This window comes from Onychostoma macrolepis, chromosome 15, assembly GCF_012432095.1.
Source record: "Onychostoma macrolepis isolate SWU-2019 chromosome 15, ASM1243209v1, whole genome shotgun sequence".
Classification (NCBI taxonomy): Eukaryota; Metazoa; Chordata; class Actinopteri; order Cypriniformes; family Cyprinidae; genus Onychostoma; species Onychostoma macrolepis.
Window position 1 is genome coordinate 11,102,734 of NC_081169.1, and position 21,733 is coordinate 11,124,466.

The 21,733-nt window shown below is 35.7% G+C and overlaps 1 protein-coding gene across 2 annotated transcripts in view; it reads right to left on the minus strand.

The window, feature by feature from the left end:
* numbl (NUMB like endocytic adaptor protein) overlaps window positions 1-21,733 on the minus strand; it is a 53,092-nt gene that overhangs the window by 25,369 nt on the left and 5,990 nt on the right. Inside the window, exon 1 of one of the 2 annotated variants that reach the window (XM_058745343.1) lies at window positions 3,702-4,060. The exons of the other annotated variant lie outside the window; for it this stretch is intronic. Within the exon in view, the coding sequence (XP_058601326.1) occupies window positions 3,702-3,742 (41 nt within the window). The 5' untranslated portion in view covers window positions 3,743-4,060. Of the gene's footprint in view, window positions 1-3,701; window positions 4,061-21,733 lie in introns of those variants that run through there. 2 annotated transcript variants of the gene reach the window in all.

Below are 21,733 nucleotides of genomic sequence, written 5' to 3' on the forward strand. Positions count from 1 at the left end.
TCAGTAGGCAAACTAAACCAACGTCCTAGTAAAACAATCCTCCTATAAAATGTGTGTCTGTGCGCATGTTGCTTTAAAGAGTTAGACAGCCGAGGGCTCTAATGCAGTGAGACAGCTAAATCAGAGACTGCCATCAGCAGGATGAGTCTTCTGTGCTTGATTGACACTCTGCCTAACCAACAAGGGCTTCTGCGGCTTTTTCCCAACCAAATTTTCTCTCAGTCTGCCACAAGCTCAATTTAAGAAGCATAATTATTTGGCCAGGATTTTTCTAAAGGATATTTCCCTTGCTGTGATGTATATTTTAGGGATAGCTTGCTTATTAGCAATGCATGGCTAAAAAAAGACATCAACCTCTCCTTTGCTAAGCAGCCTTGCTTAGAATCAGAAATTGAAGTAGCAACAGATAATTTCTTCCGTATTATGACATTTATATCTGAGTGTAATGATTATCAAAAAAAAAAAAACGACCATTGGTTTTTGACTGGATTTTAATATGTCGTCATTGCACATGAATGCTAGCTTAGAGTGACAGAGTTTATGTGGAATAAAGGCCAAAAAGTATGCTTCACGTTTTATGTGTATAATATGTTATGCTTACAGTGTGTATAGTGTAAACATTATCATCGACATAGTACATACTCTGTACAGTCAGGTTTCTGTATTTTCTTTCTTTTGCACAAATTGGTTGGTGCACAAGGTGGCCTGCGTTCTCGAAAAAAAAAAAAAACTGAAGAGACGGAACAACAAAAACAGCCATTGTTAAACCAGTATAGATACAACTACAGTAAACTGGCACTTTGACGAGTGCTTGTGGTTAAGAGATTTCTGCAAGTATAAAAGAAAGACTTTTTTTTTTTTTAAATTTATAACTTCTGGAGAGAAACAGCACAGACACTGAACAAAGATGAAATTAACTAGTAGGGTTGGGCGATGTCTACAAAATTGGCATCGGACGATGTCTACAGTGAAACATTGCGATAGACGATGACATCGGGGGGAGTTACACAGGAAACACATAACGATTCCTAACGGTTGCCTGTTACATTCCAGTTTCAATGCCAGGCATAATAGCGGCTCCCTGATGCCCGCAATTATATACACAATATAGTATAATTACCCAATGATATAACTGCGAGAGAAAGTAGTGAAATATGTATTTTCCTCCCATCTCGTATTTATTCCCTTTAGGGGTTCCATAGTACACTCATTTTCTTTCCAAACACGGGATTGGGAATGCTGTGGATTTTATCCATTTTTGGATTTTTGCGGGGCTTAGTCACGATGTCGGCTCAACATCGCGATGTCTATCAGCCATCGGCAATGGATGATGGCATCGTCTATCGGCCCAACCCTGCTAACTAGTGTGCATGTGTCGAGTGCCTATGTAACTCGACACATGCACACTATAGTTTTATCTATACGCATACTCCAGCATTCACACCAAAACTTTTGGGCTCAAATAATTGGAGAGAGAGAAGTTTGTAATTTCACTGGAAAATGAAGTTATGCAATAAAATGAAAGATACGCATGGATGAATCGTTCACAATAAGATCAATGACATGCATTTTGAAAACGCGTAGTGTGAATTTTTATTTAATGCCACTGTGTGATTTGCATAAATTGCAAAAAGAACATTTTCTAAGGATTCAACGATCTGAAAGCCAAAAAGTCCCAAAGTCCAAAGTCAGAAGCCAGAAGTTGACAAGTCAGAACACTAAAACAGAGCCACAGTGTTTGCATGTTACTAGAAATCAACCAGTGAATGGTGTACTTAGTTATCACATTATGTTGCAATAATAAAACATTTTAAAATTAAAAATAAATGGAATACACAAGGTTTTATTGAATGTGCAGACAGGACAGAATGGTGAAGGTCTTCTAGCTCATGAGTCTTGAATTATTGATTTTGTTTATTTTGGGTGAAGGGCAGGACATTGAAAATAGCTCTGAGGCTTCTTTTTCAAAACAATGGCTACAAAGTACACAGTTCTTCATAGATTATCTATCAAACATCAAGTAGATTGACATACAGGAGGTTCTAAGAGCTGAGACTATACTGATATAAAGGCTGACCTGTCCAGACAACAATGTCTGATGCCCTTGAAGAATAACTCAACCTTGAGATAAAATTGAACATCTTGATTTTCCATATTAAATAACATTTATAACTATGTTCATAAAATATATTTTGATTAAACAAAGACTGGCATGTAGCATCAGTTTTCAGCTATAAATAGCTCTAGTCCAGCTGTGTACATACCAGCTTGGACTAGTGATGAGTCACCATGGTTGACTCATCAATTAGTAAGGTTCATCAAGTGTTTTTTTTTTTTTTTCACCCTCGACAAAAACACTCATGGAAGTTGTTTACTGCAATTTGGCAACTGGTATGTTTTCCTGGACCAACATCATTGTTGGACCTGAAACAACATCCCCATCAACCAATCAGATTGTAAGGTTAGGATTAGGGCGAGGGATGTGAGTTGAACAACATGCTTATCAACCTATTATTTCCTTACAATTTAAGGGTCAATTAATGAGTTAAAGGTTAGGAATCTGGTAACAACTATGTTTGCTGACATCAACATTGTTCCAGGACTAACAAAAGATGTTGATCCAGGAACATGCCCTACTTGGCAAAATTTTGAATGCACTGCATCAAGTAGGATCATCTTCTGTTGGTTCTAAAAAAACATTCAAGTGAAGAAAAAATACACTATTAGTGTTTTTGTCTTTTTTCCCAACAAAAAAACAAGACAAATTAGTCTAGAAAGCAAAATCATAATACAACAAGATTTGTTTTAAGAGAATATATCTCAAATTGCATTTATTTTTCTTACCCAATTATCAAATTTCTTAAATATTCTTAGAATGTTCTTAAACTTTATTTGTAATAAATAGAAATAAACAATTCAAGGTATATTTTCTATAAACAAATCTTATTTAATTTTACTTCTGTATTCATTTTTGCTTCTAGAGTAATTACATCCTGTTTTAAGGATGCTCCGATATTTTTACTGGAAAGTTTTTGGAAGCGAGATCATTTTGACATTTGCTGTAGAGAAACTGTAAAAAACCCACAAACATAAATCTTTTTGCATTACAGTATTGCTAGGTTAATTTATTTAGTTTTATAGGATTATAGGGGGTAAAAAGTTGTTTTTTTAGAGAAAATGCTTCCTCATACACAATGTAAGTGACCTATTTCTCCTTCTGCATGTCGTGTGTGTAACTGTGGCCCTTTAAGGCCACCAGTAAGAGAAACTGATAGGTAGAGACACGAGAGTCCTCTCAGTCCACTGCGTTCTCTGTAATGATGCCCTTGCAGGAGAGGAACATCAGACATTAATTGTTTTCTGATCATAACCAGCCTACATTGCATTTGATAACCACGAAGAGCGACAACAAATAAATCTAATAATAGAAAGACAGATAAGTATCAGCTAATCTGTTCAGTTGGTATATCAATTTATCTATTAATCTGAGCCATATGGAGGCTCATGCAGCTACTTCCTGTAAGAGTATTAGCCAAATACAAGCCTTCAGAATAAGCTTGGTTACTAATCTGAGAGATGCACTGGTTTTAGGGCCCGTGTATTTAAAAAAAAATAAAAACAATTTAATGGCACAAAGCAAAACATCCATAACCCTCTTCCACTGAGGCTCATTCTTCATTTTTAAATAGAAAAAAACTCACCTCCCATCTTCTGTCTCATCCACATCACTGCTGAAACTCATTTTAGAGAGATTTAAGACCAAAGCCAGGTAAAGTATCGAAATCGAACCACCCGAGGATGTTTCACAGTCAAAACTGACGTTCGATGAAAAGCTTGAGGCAAAACGCTGTTGAATATTCAGTTTTGGGATCCAAAAGAAGGAGGAGGCAACCACACCTCCTCTTCAGAGATTAACTTGGAGGAGGCGACAATAACACATGTGCTCAGTCTCATCACCATATGTGTCCTCGCCCACAGAAACATGCGCTGACGCACGGAGACATGCGAATTTGGCTGGATGTGCTGAGCTGCAGCCTCTGAGGAACAAATCAACTTTTTGTCTTTCCACAACATAGACAGTGAGGGGAGGATGGAGAACGAAAGATAGAGAGACAGGAAGGGGAGGGGGGAGAGAAACAGAGGAGGAGCGCGGGCGGAGGTGATTAGACTGGAGATGGTGATGACACACTTTCAGTCGCCCATCTGCAGTGCCAGTTGTCTGTGTTGTTGTGTTTGTACTTGCTATGTTCTTCCAGCTCAGCTCATCATATATACTTATGAAATAGCTAATGTAAATGAGATAATAGTTTTGTTATTCTGACATGTTAGTCTCTGCGAACAGAGCACAGCATGTGCACATAGTCACAGCACACTTCCTATAAGCCTATTAATGCTATAGTTATGAAGAATGACCTCAGTGTGCTGGAGACTGCTCAAGATTCTACTTGCGTAACAAAACGCCTTCCAAAATTTAAAGACATACTGCCTTTTCTATGCATTTTTGATTATTTTTTACTGCTGTTTTTTGACTCATCTGTTATATTTTTCTAAGGAAAAAAATACTTGTCTTTAACATCTATTATGGATGAAATGATCTATTTATTATTTAGCGTATTTATTCCATATTTATATTCTTTGCTTAACAGGGATGCATCAGCTTTTGACCTAAAATATTACTAGTAATATTTCAATAGTCTAAACACACATTTGCATGTTCACAGTTCTCAAGTTAATTATCACATGATTTGCAGGTAAACAAAGAAAAATATTACGTTTTGATACAGTATATAAGTTTAGAGTTTTAAAATTCATTTTACATTTTTATGATTTAATGAATCATTAGCTTTTCTTTAACTCAAAAACTCCTTTCAGTTCCCTTACAAACCCCCATATGGAACATTTTTTTATATATATATATATATATATATATAAAAATATAACTAACTCTACCTAATTATTGTTCTGTTTACATGCGATTGAATGTCACCACAAATTACTAGTGGATTTTTCTGAGCCTTGAGTTAGAGGATCATGACTAAAGTAAAGCTGAGGTGTTTTTTTTGCCAAAATGCTCACATTACAGTAAGTTCCACCTCAAACTCCCACCATTGGTTGAACCAATTTTACCATGTTGCTCAAGCAACGTTTGAAAGCAGAATATTGTTTATACTTTATAAACAACATTGTCTCTGCATATTAAACTGGGATGAGAAAAAGTATTCCAGCATTTGGGGTGAAAGTATTTGCCCTTCATTTGTCTAAACTAGTGCTAAAAGGTTAAGAGAAAATAAATTCCAAAATCTAAAATGTCCAAAATCACTTAAACGCACAATATCTATAGGATATCTTTATATCTATAGGAATTTTAAAGGAGGACTTAAATGCAGCATAACTCCTGTTCCTTCATCTTCAGCTGTCTTGTGCTGACTGTATAATATCTTGACTTATCTTTCAAATTATGTTACTTTTCTAGACTGGAACAGGGGAGTCTCTTGGCCAAGCTGACTGGTGGAGCTTCCCTCTGGTGCTGAATTGATCATGCTCTGTTGATTGAACTTGTCCTAAATTCTCATGACCCAAATGAGAGTCCACCAGCAGGGCTGGATCAATGTATTCACATGGACATTTAACCAGACTAATCATGTCCAGCATTTTGTATAGTTGTTTTACCCAGAGGCAATAAACAGAGGGGTCTTGAGCTCCAAAGAAAAATATATATAGTCTATAAAAATATGTAGGGCCTAAACAATTCTTGATTACAAATCATTCCACAATTCTGTCACACTTTAGTACTTCATATCTACTCCCAATGGAACATTTTGGGGTTAGGAAACTCCACAATTTGTACACGTATGTCCAATCCTCTCGAATATGAAATGGTATGCTACAAATAAACAGGCCTCCCACTCAGGCAAACACATTTTCAGTTGCCAGTCTGTTAAATAAGAGTCAGTCAATGTGTCCTCTCTAGAGGGTCAGTGAAAGTGGGGTCAGATTTATGTAGTTCGACTGTATGAGCCGCATACTAGAGAGTGACAGAGTCACAATGATTCAGTGGCACATTGCCCTCTACCTGCACCGAGCGGCAATATGACAAAGGCCTGCGTTTCTTTACTGAGCTGTCAGAGGATACGTGACGCAAACTCATCTGTCAGCTTCTTATGTACCACTACACAAAAGATCCACATTGGCCAATCATTCAGTTAGGGTAAATGAATTAATTGCAATTTGTAATTTCATTAGAGAATTTTGTTAGTAGGAATGTGCCAATGCAATTATTAATCAATGTATTGCATTTTTTTCTCATAATAATACATTGATTTTTAAACCAACAAATGACTGTCTTAATACATATTAAAGGTCATACTGTGCACTGCATGCTATTCCAAAGTGGTCTGCCTTCAAAAACTTTCATAAAACGTAATAACTTGGCTGAATGAAAAATGCTACATTAAATATAAATAATAAAATGTGACCAACTATACAGTCTTACTCGACTATATTGAACTTAAAAGGTTTGTTCACCCAAAAATGAAAATTCCGTCACCATTTACTCGCCCTCATGTAGTTACAAACCCATAAGACTTTCGATCATCTCTGAAAACACTTAATTCATCCAAAACTTTGGCACTTCAAAATGTTCATTGATATTGTAAAACAAATCAAGCAATTTAATCCAAGTCTTCTTAAAGGGGTCATCAGATGCCCATTTCCACAAGTTTATATGATTTTTTAGGGTCTTAATGAAAAGTCTATAACATACTTTGGTTAAAATTTCTCAATGGTAGGGTCAAAAACACACTTTTTACCTTGTCAAAAACAGCTCTTTTCAGAGCAAGCTGTTTTGTAGCATGTTGTTTTAAATGCTAATGAGCTCTGCTCACCTCACCCCTCTCTTCCGAACTGCTCTCAGAGAGATTGTAAACTTTAAGCCGCATTTAGCCATGGAACTTGTTAACTAGCACGTTATTAGGAAAGGCGATTTGCCAATATTCATAAAAAAAACCTTATACTCACTTCTTCTGTAGGTGAAGCTGGATCACGAATGATTCGCACGAACATAGACGCATTTAGGTAGATCGGGGACACATTCCCTTCAAAAACGTGCGGCCGCGCAGAAGAAATAATGTGCTGCGCATACGCAAAAATGAGTTTGGAAAGCCATTTGATTGAATTCTAGTAAAAGCGAAAGAATTGCAATTGCAATGACATGTGGGGATAAAACGTCCTCATGTATTAAAGAAGAGTGGCTTGAGTGGCTTAAGTGCTGGAAATAGCACATGATGGGCACAGAACGGTAACAAAACTCAGAGACATTTACAGTCACACACAGGTGTATTATGCAAACTGTAGCCTACTTCATAGCGATGTTTAGATAACAAAAAAATTCTGTAAAATTTACGGTAAAAAAACGGCAGCTGTGGTTGCCGGAATTCTTCTGAAAAAAATACGGTCACAACATTTTAGGTTTTACGGTTTTAACTTAAATTTACAGTTAAATACTGTAATTTCTTTAACTGATATACCAACCTATTCAAGTACTGAAATCTGTTTTGTACCTTTGAAATACACTGATAACCACCAAATGCAGGTAATGATGAGAGAGTCACAAGATGAACCAAAGCCCATCACAAGCTGCTTTTAAATAATAACATATATAGAAGGTGAACTGTGTCATTCACACAAACACTAAGCACCATCACGGTGAGAACTGAAATATGCAATAAACATTAATTTAACAACATTAGATGTAACATACAACCCTAATAAACATAACTGATAAGAAAAAACTGAGAAGCAGCATAGTTATTTTAAAGAAAAAACATCAAATTCAAACAAAATTTGAAATGCAACGCAGGGAATTCTGGGAGCGTCAATTTACGTTTTTTCCTTGTATATTTTACAGGAACTTACCGTTAACCATTTAACAGGTTTTTACTGTAGCCTTTTCACAGTTTTTTACAGTTAAAATCACGGTCATTTTTTACAGTGTAGGCTAAGAATTCACGTTCACTTTTCTTTTTTTTTTATTATTATTTAACTTTCAGATCTCAGTTTAAGTTTTGCTTCAGTTTGTTTTGTATTCTATTCTATCAGTTTAAAAGCTTTAGTTTCTTTTGATATTATATTATATTATGTTAAAAAGGCCTATATTATAAACCTAATAAATAATTGACTTATGCTCATCAAGGCTGTATTTATTTAAAAAATACAGAGAAAAAAAAACAAACTGTGATATTGTGAAATATTATTACAATTTCTAATATTGGTTTCCTATTTTAATACCTATACTTTAAAATAGGCTATCATTTATTCCTGTAAAGGAATCATTACTCTAGTCTTCAGTGTCACATGATCCTTCAGAAATCATTCTAATATGCTGATTTACAACAGTGAAACTGTTGTGCTGCTTAATATTTATTTTATTTTATTTTATTTTTTTGGAACCTGTGATACTTTTTTCTTTGATTCTTTGATTAATAAAAAGTTAAAAAGAACAGCATTTATTCAAAATAGAAATCTTTTCTAACAATATAAGTCTTTACTATCAATTTTATCCATTTAACACATCCTTGCTGAACAAAAGTTTTAATTTCTTTGAAAAAGAAAGAGAGAAAAACATTTACTGACCCCAAACGTTTGAATAGTAGTGTATATTGTAACACAAAATTTCTATTTTGAATAAACATTGTTCTTTTGAACTTTTTATTTATCAAAAATGTCACGGGTCCCAAAAATATTAAGCAGTACAACAGTTTCCAACACTGATTATAAATCAGCATATTAGAATGGTTTCTAAAGCATCATGTGACACTGAAGACAGGAGTAATGATGCTGAAAATTCAGCTTTGCTTCACAGGAATAAATTATATTTTAAAGTATATTAAAATAGAAAACTTTTATTTTAAATTGCAATAATATTTCACAATATTATTTTGTGAAATAATATTCTGTATTTTTTTTTTTTTTTTTTTATCAAATAGATACAGCCTTGATGAGCATAAACTTCTTTAAAAAAAAAAAAAAAAAAAACTTTACTGATCCCAAACTTTTGAACGGTAGTGTATTATACTGTTTTCTCAGGTAACCTAAAATGTACATCATTTAGTTATATCAAGAGTCAAATCAAATATAAATAGCACATTAAAGTTAAAAGTTACACACTTTTTTGTGTGTGCGCTGTACAGGGTATAAAGAATATTTTTTGCTCAAGTGGCCGAAATTTCCACCCAATAGAGAAAAGTTTTGCTCAGCAAGAAAAAAAATTAGAGGGAACATTGACGACTGCTATGTTCATTGTTACATCCAAAAACAAAGCACCTCAATCGCTTAGGAGCCATTCTTGTCTACATCTGCTCCGGCGGTGAAACAATGGCGGACTGATGACAGCTCACTCAGGGCGGGTCTAAGGTAAGAAGGCTGTGTCAATCAATTACAGAACAACTGCACACTCACTTAAGCATATTTATTAACCAACATTTCGGATAGTAGCCTTTTTCAAGGTATAACTTCATAAACATGGAGACATGGAGTATAAGAAGTAGGATGTGTCAATCAACAATCGTAGAAGCACACTTGGTCTGTGTGACATCACACAGACAAGAAGCTGAGAATGGCTTGATTTGAGAAAGGGGTAATGATTTTAGTTGATTCAAAAAAAAAAAAAAAAAAAAACACTGGATGGATTTTTATCATTATAGGGTGGTTGTGTACACACACTGCCAACACACATTTATGTTCAAACAACACGTAAAAGTGCATTTCGCATCCGATGACCCCTTTAAGATTACTTAATACGTATGATAAACAGATTTAATGTAGCGTTTTTTCACATATAAAAATACTGATCAATACATGGAGCATATAAAATATTGAAAATGGAATCTTAACTGTATTTGTTTGATGTGCAAGAAAACAATTTTCATTGGTTCTCACGAAGGGCCAAATGTGACACTGGTTCTTGCAAAAATGTTTCAGTTTCTGTTTACCATTTTTGAAGGGCACAACATAAGTGAGCTGATCAGTGTTTATATATTAATAAAAGCCTAAATTAAATTGAAAGTTTTAAGGGGTCACACTTTATTTTAAGGTCCAATTCTCACCATTAATAAACCATTAACTACAACTTTCGCCTCAATAAACTCCTAAGTTGCTGCTTATTAGTAGTTAGTAAGGTAATTGTTAAGTTTAGGTATTGGGTACACTGTTAGACATTTCTGTAATTTCTGCAGTTATTTACTGTATATCACCCAGTGTAATACTGCAAATTCCCTTTACAGTAAATAACTGTAATACCCTTTGCATCATGGGAATTTTCTATGACGTCAGACCCCACATACAGAGACTTACTGTATTTTTTTAAATTGCTGTATACTACTGTATTTGCTGTAACAGCCTCTTTGGCGCCATTCTATTGAGGTTGTTTTATTTTCCTCATTTCTTACATTTTCAATTGACACGATGTGCCCTGCACTGCGTCGACAATGCCGCAACAGCTTGGGACTGACTACACTGGATGCATTACATCGCTTGTAATGATTGGAAAATCCGTTTGTACTTCATGTCAGAAACAGCACAAGCGCTTGGAGTACATCTGTACGTCAGAAATATACCGGGGCATCACCTTACTGTCCGCATCCACTGTAGATAGTACATATAATGGGTTCTATATTGTTTTTTATCGAGTCGCGCCGCGCCACGCCACGCCACGCCACACCATGCCACTCGCGTCCGAGAAAGACACGGATCCAGCGGGGCAGCGCCGCAGGTTTTGCCTGGGGATGAACCCGCGAGAGTGGAAGAGCTCCGGAGAACATCTACGATGTGTGTTTTTTTTTTTTTTTTTGTGTTTGTGTTTTAAAGGCAACTGCAATGAAGCATCAAGAAAGACGTGGAGCAGCGCCAGCCACCCTGAGACTGATAATTCATGGTAAGAGAACAACTATGGTTTTGAGAGGTTTGTGTATTCTATATTGAGTTTGCCTTTTAAAAGTGTGCCATTTATACTTGTTTTTCAGAGAAGACATTTCTGTCACTAACAAAGTGGATGGTGAGCAAAGGTGGTGGCCACGTTTTGGAGCAGCACCTGGGTTTTGCAGATGTTTGTCTTTGGCTGCTTGTCTTTTTTCCCCATTATGTTTTTGTTGCCTAAAGACTTTTTGTGAGGATAAATCCAGAGGACACAACATAATGCACTGCAAAACGTCCTAAGACAGGAGAAATTATGAAGATGCACTGTTCCAGCATTGGACTATATTTTTAAGCGTTATACATGCAATGTTTTAAATAAAGAATTTGATATTTTGTAATTATTGTGTCTGTTTTAACTGAATGCCAGTAGTACCTATGTAGAGTCAAAATAAAATGAATTCTGTATAAAAATAATCAAATCTAATGAAATCTATATTAAAATGAATGAATTAGTATACTGATGAATTTGATTTTTTTACAGTGTTTGCAACTGTAAATCAAATACAGTCTGCTATCTTAATTACAGTAACTTACTGGCAACAGAAGTTACTGTAAAAACCCTTTGAAATGTCTAACAGTGTAGGATTGGGGATGTAGAATATGCTCATGCAGAATATGCACTTTATAAGTACTAATAAACAGCCAGTATGTTAATAATAGGCATGCTAATAAGCAACTAGTTAACAGTGAGAATTGATCCCTATACTTAAGGGATCCCTTAAAGGTTTTGGAACGACATCAGGGTGAGTAAACGATGCCTGAATTTTCATTTTTTGAGTGCATGGGTGCATTTAAAGAGCAGCGCTTCCAATAATCCCAACAGAGGGCCGGGCCACGACTTCCCTCAGCTGCCCTGCATTCAGTCCCATCACCATCGAGGGGAGCCCCAGGCTCATGCGAACACACTGGCCCTGTCTGCTTGTTCTCAAAGCCTGAAGGCATAAAAAGCAGCCCATCTGACACAGAAGCACTGATATCAGGCAGGCGAGAGCCTCCAGCAAGGCCCGAAGAGGCACTGAGACCAGTAGCGATGTCACTTCCTTCTCTCGCTCCACTGCATTCGATTACTAAATCTTGGTTTCAAACAACTCATTATCCCTAACGCAGTTTCTCCCTCTTTCTCTCTGCCTGTTTTCCTCCCTCGTTCTTATTTTTGCTCCGGGCATGATTGCAGTCCCTGTTGGATCAGATGAGAAACCCAAAGTGTAATCACACCCAGAGGTCCGTCACGCTAAGAATCCTCACTCTTCGTCATACCTCACTCCAATCGACATTAACACCCCCCAATCACCACCTCCTTCGGCTGCCTGGCAACCAGCTCCCATGGCAACCACTCCTACAAGGGGTGTATGGGGTGAGTTCCAATGCCTGATGGAAGGAAGAGGCTATGGGAGAAAAGAAGCACGGAAATGAAGTGCTATTGCAAATGCGTTTTGAATAATTGTTGTCTTGACACTACTTCCTGGCACATGGTGGGGAAAATTCTGAGTTTAACTACTCATAAGTGTGAGGAGAAAGTTTATCGTACCTAATGCTAATATTTATACAAAGAATCTCTTCGCCAAATGGGAGACTGGGAGTGTTTTTGAAAAATCTGGGTTTTATTGAGAGCAGGATGTCCAATGCCTGATACAGATTATAGCAAATGAGGCCTACACAAAAGAGAGAAAAATCCCTAAAAATAGTGGAAATTATTAGAAAACTAAACTGTAGAAAATGCGCATGGGTATTACTGAGTTTCTTTTTCATTATTCTGGCTACTAAATAAGAGTGGAGTAGTTTAAAATCAATATATATATATTACCATTTGCAAACCAATTTGCTTCCATAATATGACACATCTCCAAGTGAATGAGATATTCAACAAGAAAAAAAAAAAGTATTGCACAATTATTCATCAGTGAGTGATCGGGTCATACAAAGTGGCCAAAGCAAGCTTGCTAAAACAATGTTTAAATAGGTTTTTTAATTAATATTATTCAAAAGCCTTTGTGGCCAAGTGAAGTAATTGAAAAAGAAATTTCAGAGGGAGCAAATAATTACTTCTATACATGTGATTTCAATTTACACTGCAAAGAAAGACTTTCTTACACATAATTTTTGGCTTGACTTTCAGTACAAATATCTAAACATTCATATGATTTATGTTAAAAAGCACTTTCTGTTTAAAACGTAGAAATATCTATTTGTTTTACCTTTTGAATTAGGTTTATTTTCCTTAACCCTATGTTGTACTCTTGTTTTAAAGATTAAGCCACTTAATTTAAAATCATTTTTCAGAAAATAAAAGTTGTAATTTTGCTTATCAGGTAAAGCTTTGCTTCTCAAATATCTTAATTTATGAATATTTGGACATTTTAAATGAAAAAAACAAGACAAAAACTACTAAGCAAGATCTATCTATCTATCTATCTATCTAGTTTGTTAGTAAGTCCAAGTTATATTTTACAAAACTGTATACATTTGGGAACTGACAGGAATGGAAGAGAAATCTAGCACTTCTATTCAATTTCCAAGCAGGCATATTTATCAGCCAATTATCTCAAAATAGCTAAATGCCAGTCTGTCTAATGTATCACTCTATCAATAGTTGAAAGTTAAATGTCAACAGTGTTCAACATACTAACATTTTGTTTTTATTCAGTTCTCCCCCCCCACAAAGGCTACATTTCATTGAAAATTTTAATTAAATGCCGCTGGGTCCACAGTTCACAGTACGCTCAAGACTGAAAATAAATAGACCACAATGGGAAAGCAAGAAAAAGGCTAGTGACTGACAAATGTCAGCATGACAGGACCTCCAACCATATCCGGAGTCCATTTATTGAATAAACACAGAAAGTGTTTTTATAGATTAATAGCCACAATTATCAGACTGCAGACGAACGGTGCAATGATTCAAGCATGTTATGGAGGTTTCCGCCACACTGGTAAGAGTGAGTCAGGAATAGTGAGTGGAAAGGAGGACAGGCCCACAGATGGCCCACAGCAGGGCTGGGACATGCCACATGGCTCCTCCTTGACAGCTAGTGGCATCCAATACAGGGAGCAGAAGTGGACAACTTTGTTATGCTAATGGGGTGGTACAGCTGCCTGGGGTCATGGGGCAAACTTAGAACGTCACTGCACGAGCGGAACTGAAAAAAACCCGATGAACTGATCATCATAGAAGACCCTGGTTCCTATAAGTGCCTCAAACAACAATGGTTGTAGAGAAGATCATATAATTTAGGAATGCACGATGTGTAGGAACCATTTTGGTCATCAGTCGATATTACAGACATTTTTCATTTATTGGTATCGGCTAATACTGAATATTTAATGATAATTTCACCTATTTTTATATTAAGATCACATAACGCTAACTTAAAGTTAATCTTTATAAACACTGCTGTCAAATGATTAATCGCGATTAATCGCATCCAAAATAAAAGTTTTTGTTTACATAATATATGTACTGTGTATATTTACTATGTATATATATAAATACACACACACACATACAATATATATTTTGAAAATATTTACATGGATTTACATGTATATGTTTATATAATTTATATTATATATAAATACATTTAATATATAAACATAACATTTTTCTTAATTATATACATGCATGTGTATTTCTATATACACATAATAAATATACACAGTACACACATATATATTATGTAAACTAAAAACTTTTATTTCGGATGCGATTAATCACGATTAATCGTTTGACAGCACTAATAAACACTAATAATTTAATAATGCTGTTATGTAATGTTTGTCAAATCTCAAAATGTATTTCCATTATTTATAATGTAATACTCTTAATGTTGTAATACCTCAGTCTACTTTTAGTAAATTAATTACTTTAGTTTTATTATTTTTAATTTAATTTAGATAAATAATATACCATTTTTAATCTTGGTCACTTATCAGTTACCTTTTCATTTAATTTTTTATCAAAGTTAATCATTACAAACACAATGGCACTGTTAAATGCGATCTTCTTCAAATCTCAAAATGAATTTCCATTATTCATACACAACGTTATAATATTGTGAGGCCTGGCTAAATGTACATTTAGCATTTAAAATCTTTCATTTTAGTTTTAATATTTTTGAAGTATTTTGATAAAAGTATTGTTTAGGATTTTTGGCCATTTATTGCTTAATGCTTTAGCTAATTTTTAATTTTAAATATATTTTTAATCAAACTTAATCTTTAAAAGCCCAATAACGCTGTTTAACATAATCATTATAAATTTCTTACTGTGTGTTATAAGGTTATGATGCCAAAATGTACTTGTAGCATTTAAAATGATACATTTTAGTTTTATTATTCAGATTTAAAAAAAATAAATAAAAATAAGAGTATAGAATTGATTGGTTATTGGCCATTATCTGAAACATAAAAAATAAAAGTATCGGCATATCAGTATTGGCTAGAATTTTGCTTCCCTACCTACTTTTGATGACAGCCATGTCACTTTTTCCTTTTGTTTTCAGAGACTATTTGAAATACATCATGAATGACATCTGCATCCTGCAGTTCCATTTTTGAGTGACAGCAATGGCATATGTGCACTTACTTGACCCTGTTGTGATACACAACCAAGGGGAGGAAAAACAATTTTTTTTTTTTTTTTAAAGGAACATCAAAAATGCAAGCCAGTCACTTTGGATTCAGCATGTACTGCTGTTGTCTGCACTGAGGAGAAAATAAAACCATTATACTATCAGGCTACGAAAACATCTCAAAATAACCTACCTAAATCGAAAACATTCCAGAAATATCATTGACAACCTTAAGTGGCCTTCAATACTCCAGAATAAGAGGTAACAGACAGCTGTTATTTGTGGACTAGATTGATTGCTCTTTAGTAGTGGCTTAGCTATAGTGTGCACGCTTTACCCAGAGTACTGGATGACCTTCACTAAGCAGTTACAATGTATTGATTCAAACTAAAAGGCAAGAATAGTGCAGCAGACAGAATGAAGTTAGCGTTCCATGCTAGAATGAAATGACTGTCTCCACCTCTCAACCAGTCAGTGAAATTCATTTAAGCCATGGAAGCGCACCTTACCATGAGTTTTTTGTCTGGTTGTTAGGAAACAAAACCTTGTGAGAGAAAAAGGGGCCTCTGACTTAACAAAAACTCATTCAAGATGCTTCCTGTAAACTTTCCCCACTTGACAAAAAGCATGAATGGAGTTGGTAGCCATTGACTTCCATATCATGGAAAAAAATACAATGGAAGTTAATGACTACAGTCAAATGTTTGGTTACCCACATTCTTCAAAATATCTTCTGTATTCAGCAGATGAAAGAAATTCATACAGGTTTGGAACAACAAGAGGGCATTTTGGATGAACTATTCCTTTAAGGTTATTTGGAAAAATATATTAATTATTGATCTTTTGTTATTATAGGAAGTATTCGGAAAGGCACGGAAAACAACAACACATTCTACGGAGCCACTAAAGGGACTTATGGTTAGCCGTTTTCTAGCGGTTGCCTGTTAAATTATAGTACATAAAATTTCACTTACCACATAAACAGAGTAAGGAGAAATGACTGATAGGACGAATGCAAATGATTTGCAGATCCCGAGTACCACTGACATCTAATCTTGTAAAATGTGTGCTAAGTACTGCCGCTCCATAGTATACACAGTACTTTTGAACACGATCTCGAAAGTGAAAGTAAAAAGCGATCGTGCATTCAAAAGCGATTTCAATGCCCCACATATTAATAGCGGCTCCCTGATGCCCACAAATTATATACAGTAAAATCACCCAACAATAAAATTATGAGAGAAAGCATTTAAATATATTGTTTCCTCCCATCTTGTATTTATTCCCTTTAAGGGTTTTGTAGTGCATGTCATTTCCTTTCCGAACACAGTGTTTGGATTCGGCCACATCCCTAATGGGAAGTGTAAAATATTTTTGATTCATTATGAAGTTAATAGTTAATAGGAAACACTGATTTCTTGAGTCAGGACTACCTATACTATAAACTGGTGTGTGTTTGTATCAAAACAATGGTGCATTTGATGTCCAGTGTGCACAAAAATTTTTGATGAAAAATTGTGATTAGAAATCGTGAATCGATATTTAATCGAATCGTGAACACAAGAATCGATTCCCACCCCTAATAACTACACCTTAAAATAAAGTGTTACTGACATATGTGAGATTTTATGTGAGACATACTGTATGTAAGCTCTTCATATATGAGATCCAACACATTCAGGCTGGATTCTTCTTGGTCTAGGTTTTTAAAAACTTTACCCAGAAGAGACAGACTAAGAAAACTGGAAAAGATATAAAAGGTGTGGCCCAACAAAGACAAGGGTCTGAAGAGGCTGGACATACAGGGATTAAAAGCACGGATCACAGATGGCCACCACGTCTCATCTTTCAGTGGGCCCCAGCAAATAATTAGCAGAGGTATGCTGTGCGGCCTTTGTCAGCACGTGCGTCTGTCAAATACGGGCGTGTGTCAGGAACAATGGCTGACGACAAAGGGACACGGGCCGGCCTCCCCGCCACCACCACAGTCGCTGTGAATTGCAAGGCACGCGCGAACTGGAACAATAGGGAACGGGACGGGTACTGGGTGGCATCAAGCCGACACAAGGCCCACCCTCAAGGTATCTGGCCAAAAAGCTTCAGCATCAGCATTCTGTCAGACCCCGTTCTGCCGGCCTTAAAAACTGTGTTGCAAACAGTTTTGCGAAAGCGCCTGTGTATATGAGTTGTGAATGCATATGGAAGCTGGGGTTAATTCAGTGGAAGGGAGGTCACGCCAAAAGAAAGGAACATAAAAAGATCCTAACAGCTGGGACAGATCTACAGGGATACAATGGAGTCGGAGTGGGGGAGGGGGAGTGGCAGAAGAGAAATGGGACAGGGAAAAAAAAAAGATGGGTAGATGGGCCACCTTTCTAGAAGCCTGACAGGGGTCCTTTGTTACGGCAGCTGGTTGCAGGGAGGTCAGACCAGCTGTGCTTCCACTGACCCCCCTCCCCCCGTCCCGCTCCGCTCCCTGACCAAACACAGCCAGCTGTATAGGGGAGGAGTTAGGGGTTTTCAACGAGTTTGGGGGAGGGTGTCCACACGGTGTCCAAATCTTAGGACCCTACATGACTCACATCCAATGCTTTACACTAAATGGCTCTGGACCCTAAAGCATTCAGACTCTACAGTAGTGGTAGATAGAGACAAGCCAATATATCATTTTGCGATATTGAGTATTGATAAAGGTGTTTGATTGGCTAAATAACAAAGGTGGTCATTTCCCCTAGTATTTCAAGGCTTGTTCTTATATAGAGCACCTTTATTTATATTGTATGGATTTTTTTTTTTTTAAATTCAGTGTGTGTGTGTGTGTGTGTGTGTGTGTATATATATATATATATATATATGCAAACTGATATTTTTCAGGAGATTTACTAAAAAAATACGTATAACACTGTCATTAAATTAAATGTTTTTAAAGATTAACCTTATAGGGATAGTTCCCAAAATTGAAAATTCTGTCATTACTCACCCTCGTGTCATTCCAAACTCAAAAGACTTTTGTTCATCTTCAGAACACAAATTAAGATATTTTTGATAAAATTTGAGAGCTTTCTATAGATAGCAACTGAACTACCACGTTCAAGCCCAAGAAACGTAGTAAGGACATGGTTAAAATAGTCCATGGGACATCAGTCTGATGGGACATCACCTTTATATTATGAAGCTACGAGAATAATTTTTGTGTGCAAAGAAAACTAAAATAATGACTTTATTCAATGATTTCTTCTCTTCTGGGAACCGTGGTTGCGTTGATGTCTATGGAGGGTCAGAAAGCTCTTGGATTTCATCAAAAATATCTTATTTGTTTTTCCGAAGAAGAACGAATGTCTTATGGGTTTGGAATGACATGAGGGTGAGTAATTAATGACAGAATTTTCATTCTTGGGTGAACTATCCCTTTAAGTCAGCGTTAAATGACGGCAAAGGTAATCTAAATGCAAAAAGATGGCAATGGACAGTAAATGTTATGTTCCATAACCAAATCATATACATATACATAACCAGTATAGTAGACATATATCATTATTACCATCAGCCATTAAGAAAACACTTATTGGTGGACATCTAGTCAACTCTTAAACCTGAATACCAAAAAAAAAAAAAAAAAAAGACCAAAAAGTTCACAAAACACTATTATGAGAGAAAACACATTTGATTTATGGTGGTCTATGATGTGTAAAAGACTCTTATGCTATGCAATGCCCCCCTCTAAGACCATCTGCTTTAAATCCATAATGCATGTCACTCACTGTATTACCTAGAAATGTTTCTTTTTATTTTAGCATTAAAAGCTGTTAAAACATTTACAAAGTGAAACTATTGATCCAAGTATCTATGTACCAGCAGTCTGCTCGTAACCTCATGGCTATACTCACTGTTTGCAAAGGCTGTGCATTTTCAGGAAAGGCTTGGCTCTGTTGATAGACATCTCACTTAACCACCTAGAGTCTGCAGAGGCCTTCTTATGGTCTTTAAGAACACCATAATGGAAGCTAAAGTGGCCATAGACAGAGCAGGAAGACATTGTAGAGATCCTGTAAAACTGCAGTGAACCATATTCACTATATTATTCAAAAACAGTTCCAGTAGAGCTCTTATTACACTACATCATGTTTCCAGACTTCTGCAATGACAGCCTTTGGGCACCATTTCACAATGGATATATTTGCAAGTGCAGTTTGCACTGTGGATTGCTAATGAGTACTTGAGCTTGAGGTACACTCATGATATGAACAAACCAAAAGGACCCTATTAAGAGTATATATATTTTAGACTTTGAATTTGAGGTCTGCCTGTGTCTCTTTGAAAATGTTAACTGAAATGGTACTCAAGACTCTTCATTTGCAGGCTGGTACTAAAAAGGAAGTTTAAAATGCACAAAATGCACAAAGCAAGAATCTTAGTGGAGACTTCAATTCCATCAAAAATACATTTTTAACCACTAAAAACTGAAACTGAAAGAATTCTGTTGATGATCTAACATATTAGTCACAAACATAAACTACAACACTGGCAAACAAATAAGCAAACACATTCACAAAAGCAAAGCATTACACTTGAGCTCCAACTGACAAAATGTTATGCTTATTTATTGTTGGGGATGATTTTTAAGATCACTTGTGAGGGCAACCAAGCCATAAATACTATGGATGGGCATTTCATGTGATTTTGTAGTATATTGTTAAAAAAAACAAAAAAAAAAACATTTTACTCAAAAAGTAAAATAATAGGTCTTAAACGTATATGAAAAGTGATTCACTTAGCATTACACAACCTCAACAGATTAAATTGGATTCCACAACCATATGAAAAATATATAACAAAAAATGTTAACCCTGCTAAAAAAAACAATAGAAGCCTAATAGAAACCATCACAGAAATTCCAATGGTTTCCATTAAAATGCCATTATGAACCATTAGCCTTTTCCAGTAAATCCATTACAAAATTCCTTTTTGTAGTGTATTATGGGCATTTTTCCAAAAGGATTTAACATCCCACCAATAGAATCCATCACATACCAGTAGACACCATTATAGTTTCCATTAAAACCAATACAATTCCCATTATAACCATTAAATCCATTACATTTTCTATTGTGTTTTGGGCAGGGTTCTATTGTTTTTTTTCAGCAGGGAATAAAGTTAAGACAACATAATAACAATAAAATTGGTCATTTGCCCTTACCCTGGAGCATACACAGAAAAACAGACTGCTAGCATACAGGCTAATGAATGCTAAAAACAATATATAGACCATAAAAGCTTTGTTTAAATTGCATAAACAAAAACCATACAGCTCTGATGAAAGCCAACATCTTTAACTTGCAGGGACACACCAATACAGTACTTCACATATTCTTTCCAACTTAAAAGTAGATCAAATTTAAAATCATTCCTACTTATCTTGGCTAGAGTCAACATTATCCTCACTGAAGAACTGGATCAGCATTCTGTCTATCATCTGCCTTTTCCAAACGCACAGGTGAGGTGTGTGTTTCATTGTACAGTATGCAAAGCAAATTTTTTACATTTTAAATACCTTGCTGAAAAAAAAAAAAACAGCTTAAACCAGCCTAAACTGGAATACTAGACTTACTGAATACTTATCCATAATGCATACGGGCCTATTGTATTTGACAAAGAGCTTGTGAATTGTACTTGTTACTTTCTTAAATAACAGGCTAGTAATAGTAGTGGTACCAGTAGCAGTAGTAGTAATAACTAAATGGTGAAAAGGGTCTGGACATTTACCTCAACAATTCAGCCTCTTTTTACAATGCTCAAAACAAATTAATCTACTCACAAAAGCCTCTTTAGACATTATAATACACAAGATATCATATATTTCATATACTTCTAATCTGACTAATGAGTGCACTGCACTCATAGGCAGGTTTTCTTGTTCAGACAATTCTTTGAGGAATTGAATATGTTTATTTTCTAGCCTCACTCAAGCCGATGAAAAAGTGAAAGTGATTGAGACCACTACACGAACATAGTGAGCAAGTGCTGCAATAATAGATGAGATGGGCTCTGCACAAGCAGTATTGATCGAGGGCAGGAGGCTAAACAGAAAACGGGACAGAAAGATGTGATTTAGCATACAGTGGAAGAAAAGAAGAAATCCAACCTTCTCTGGGTAGTGCAAGTGTTTCATGACACCAGTGTCCATCTTGGCTACT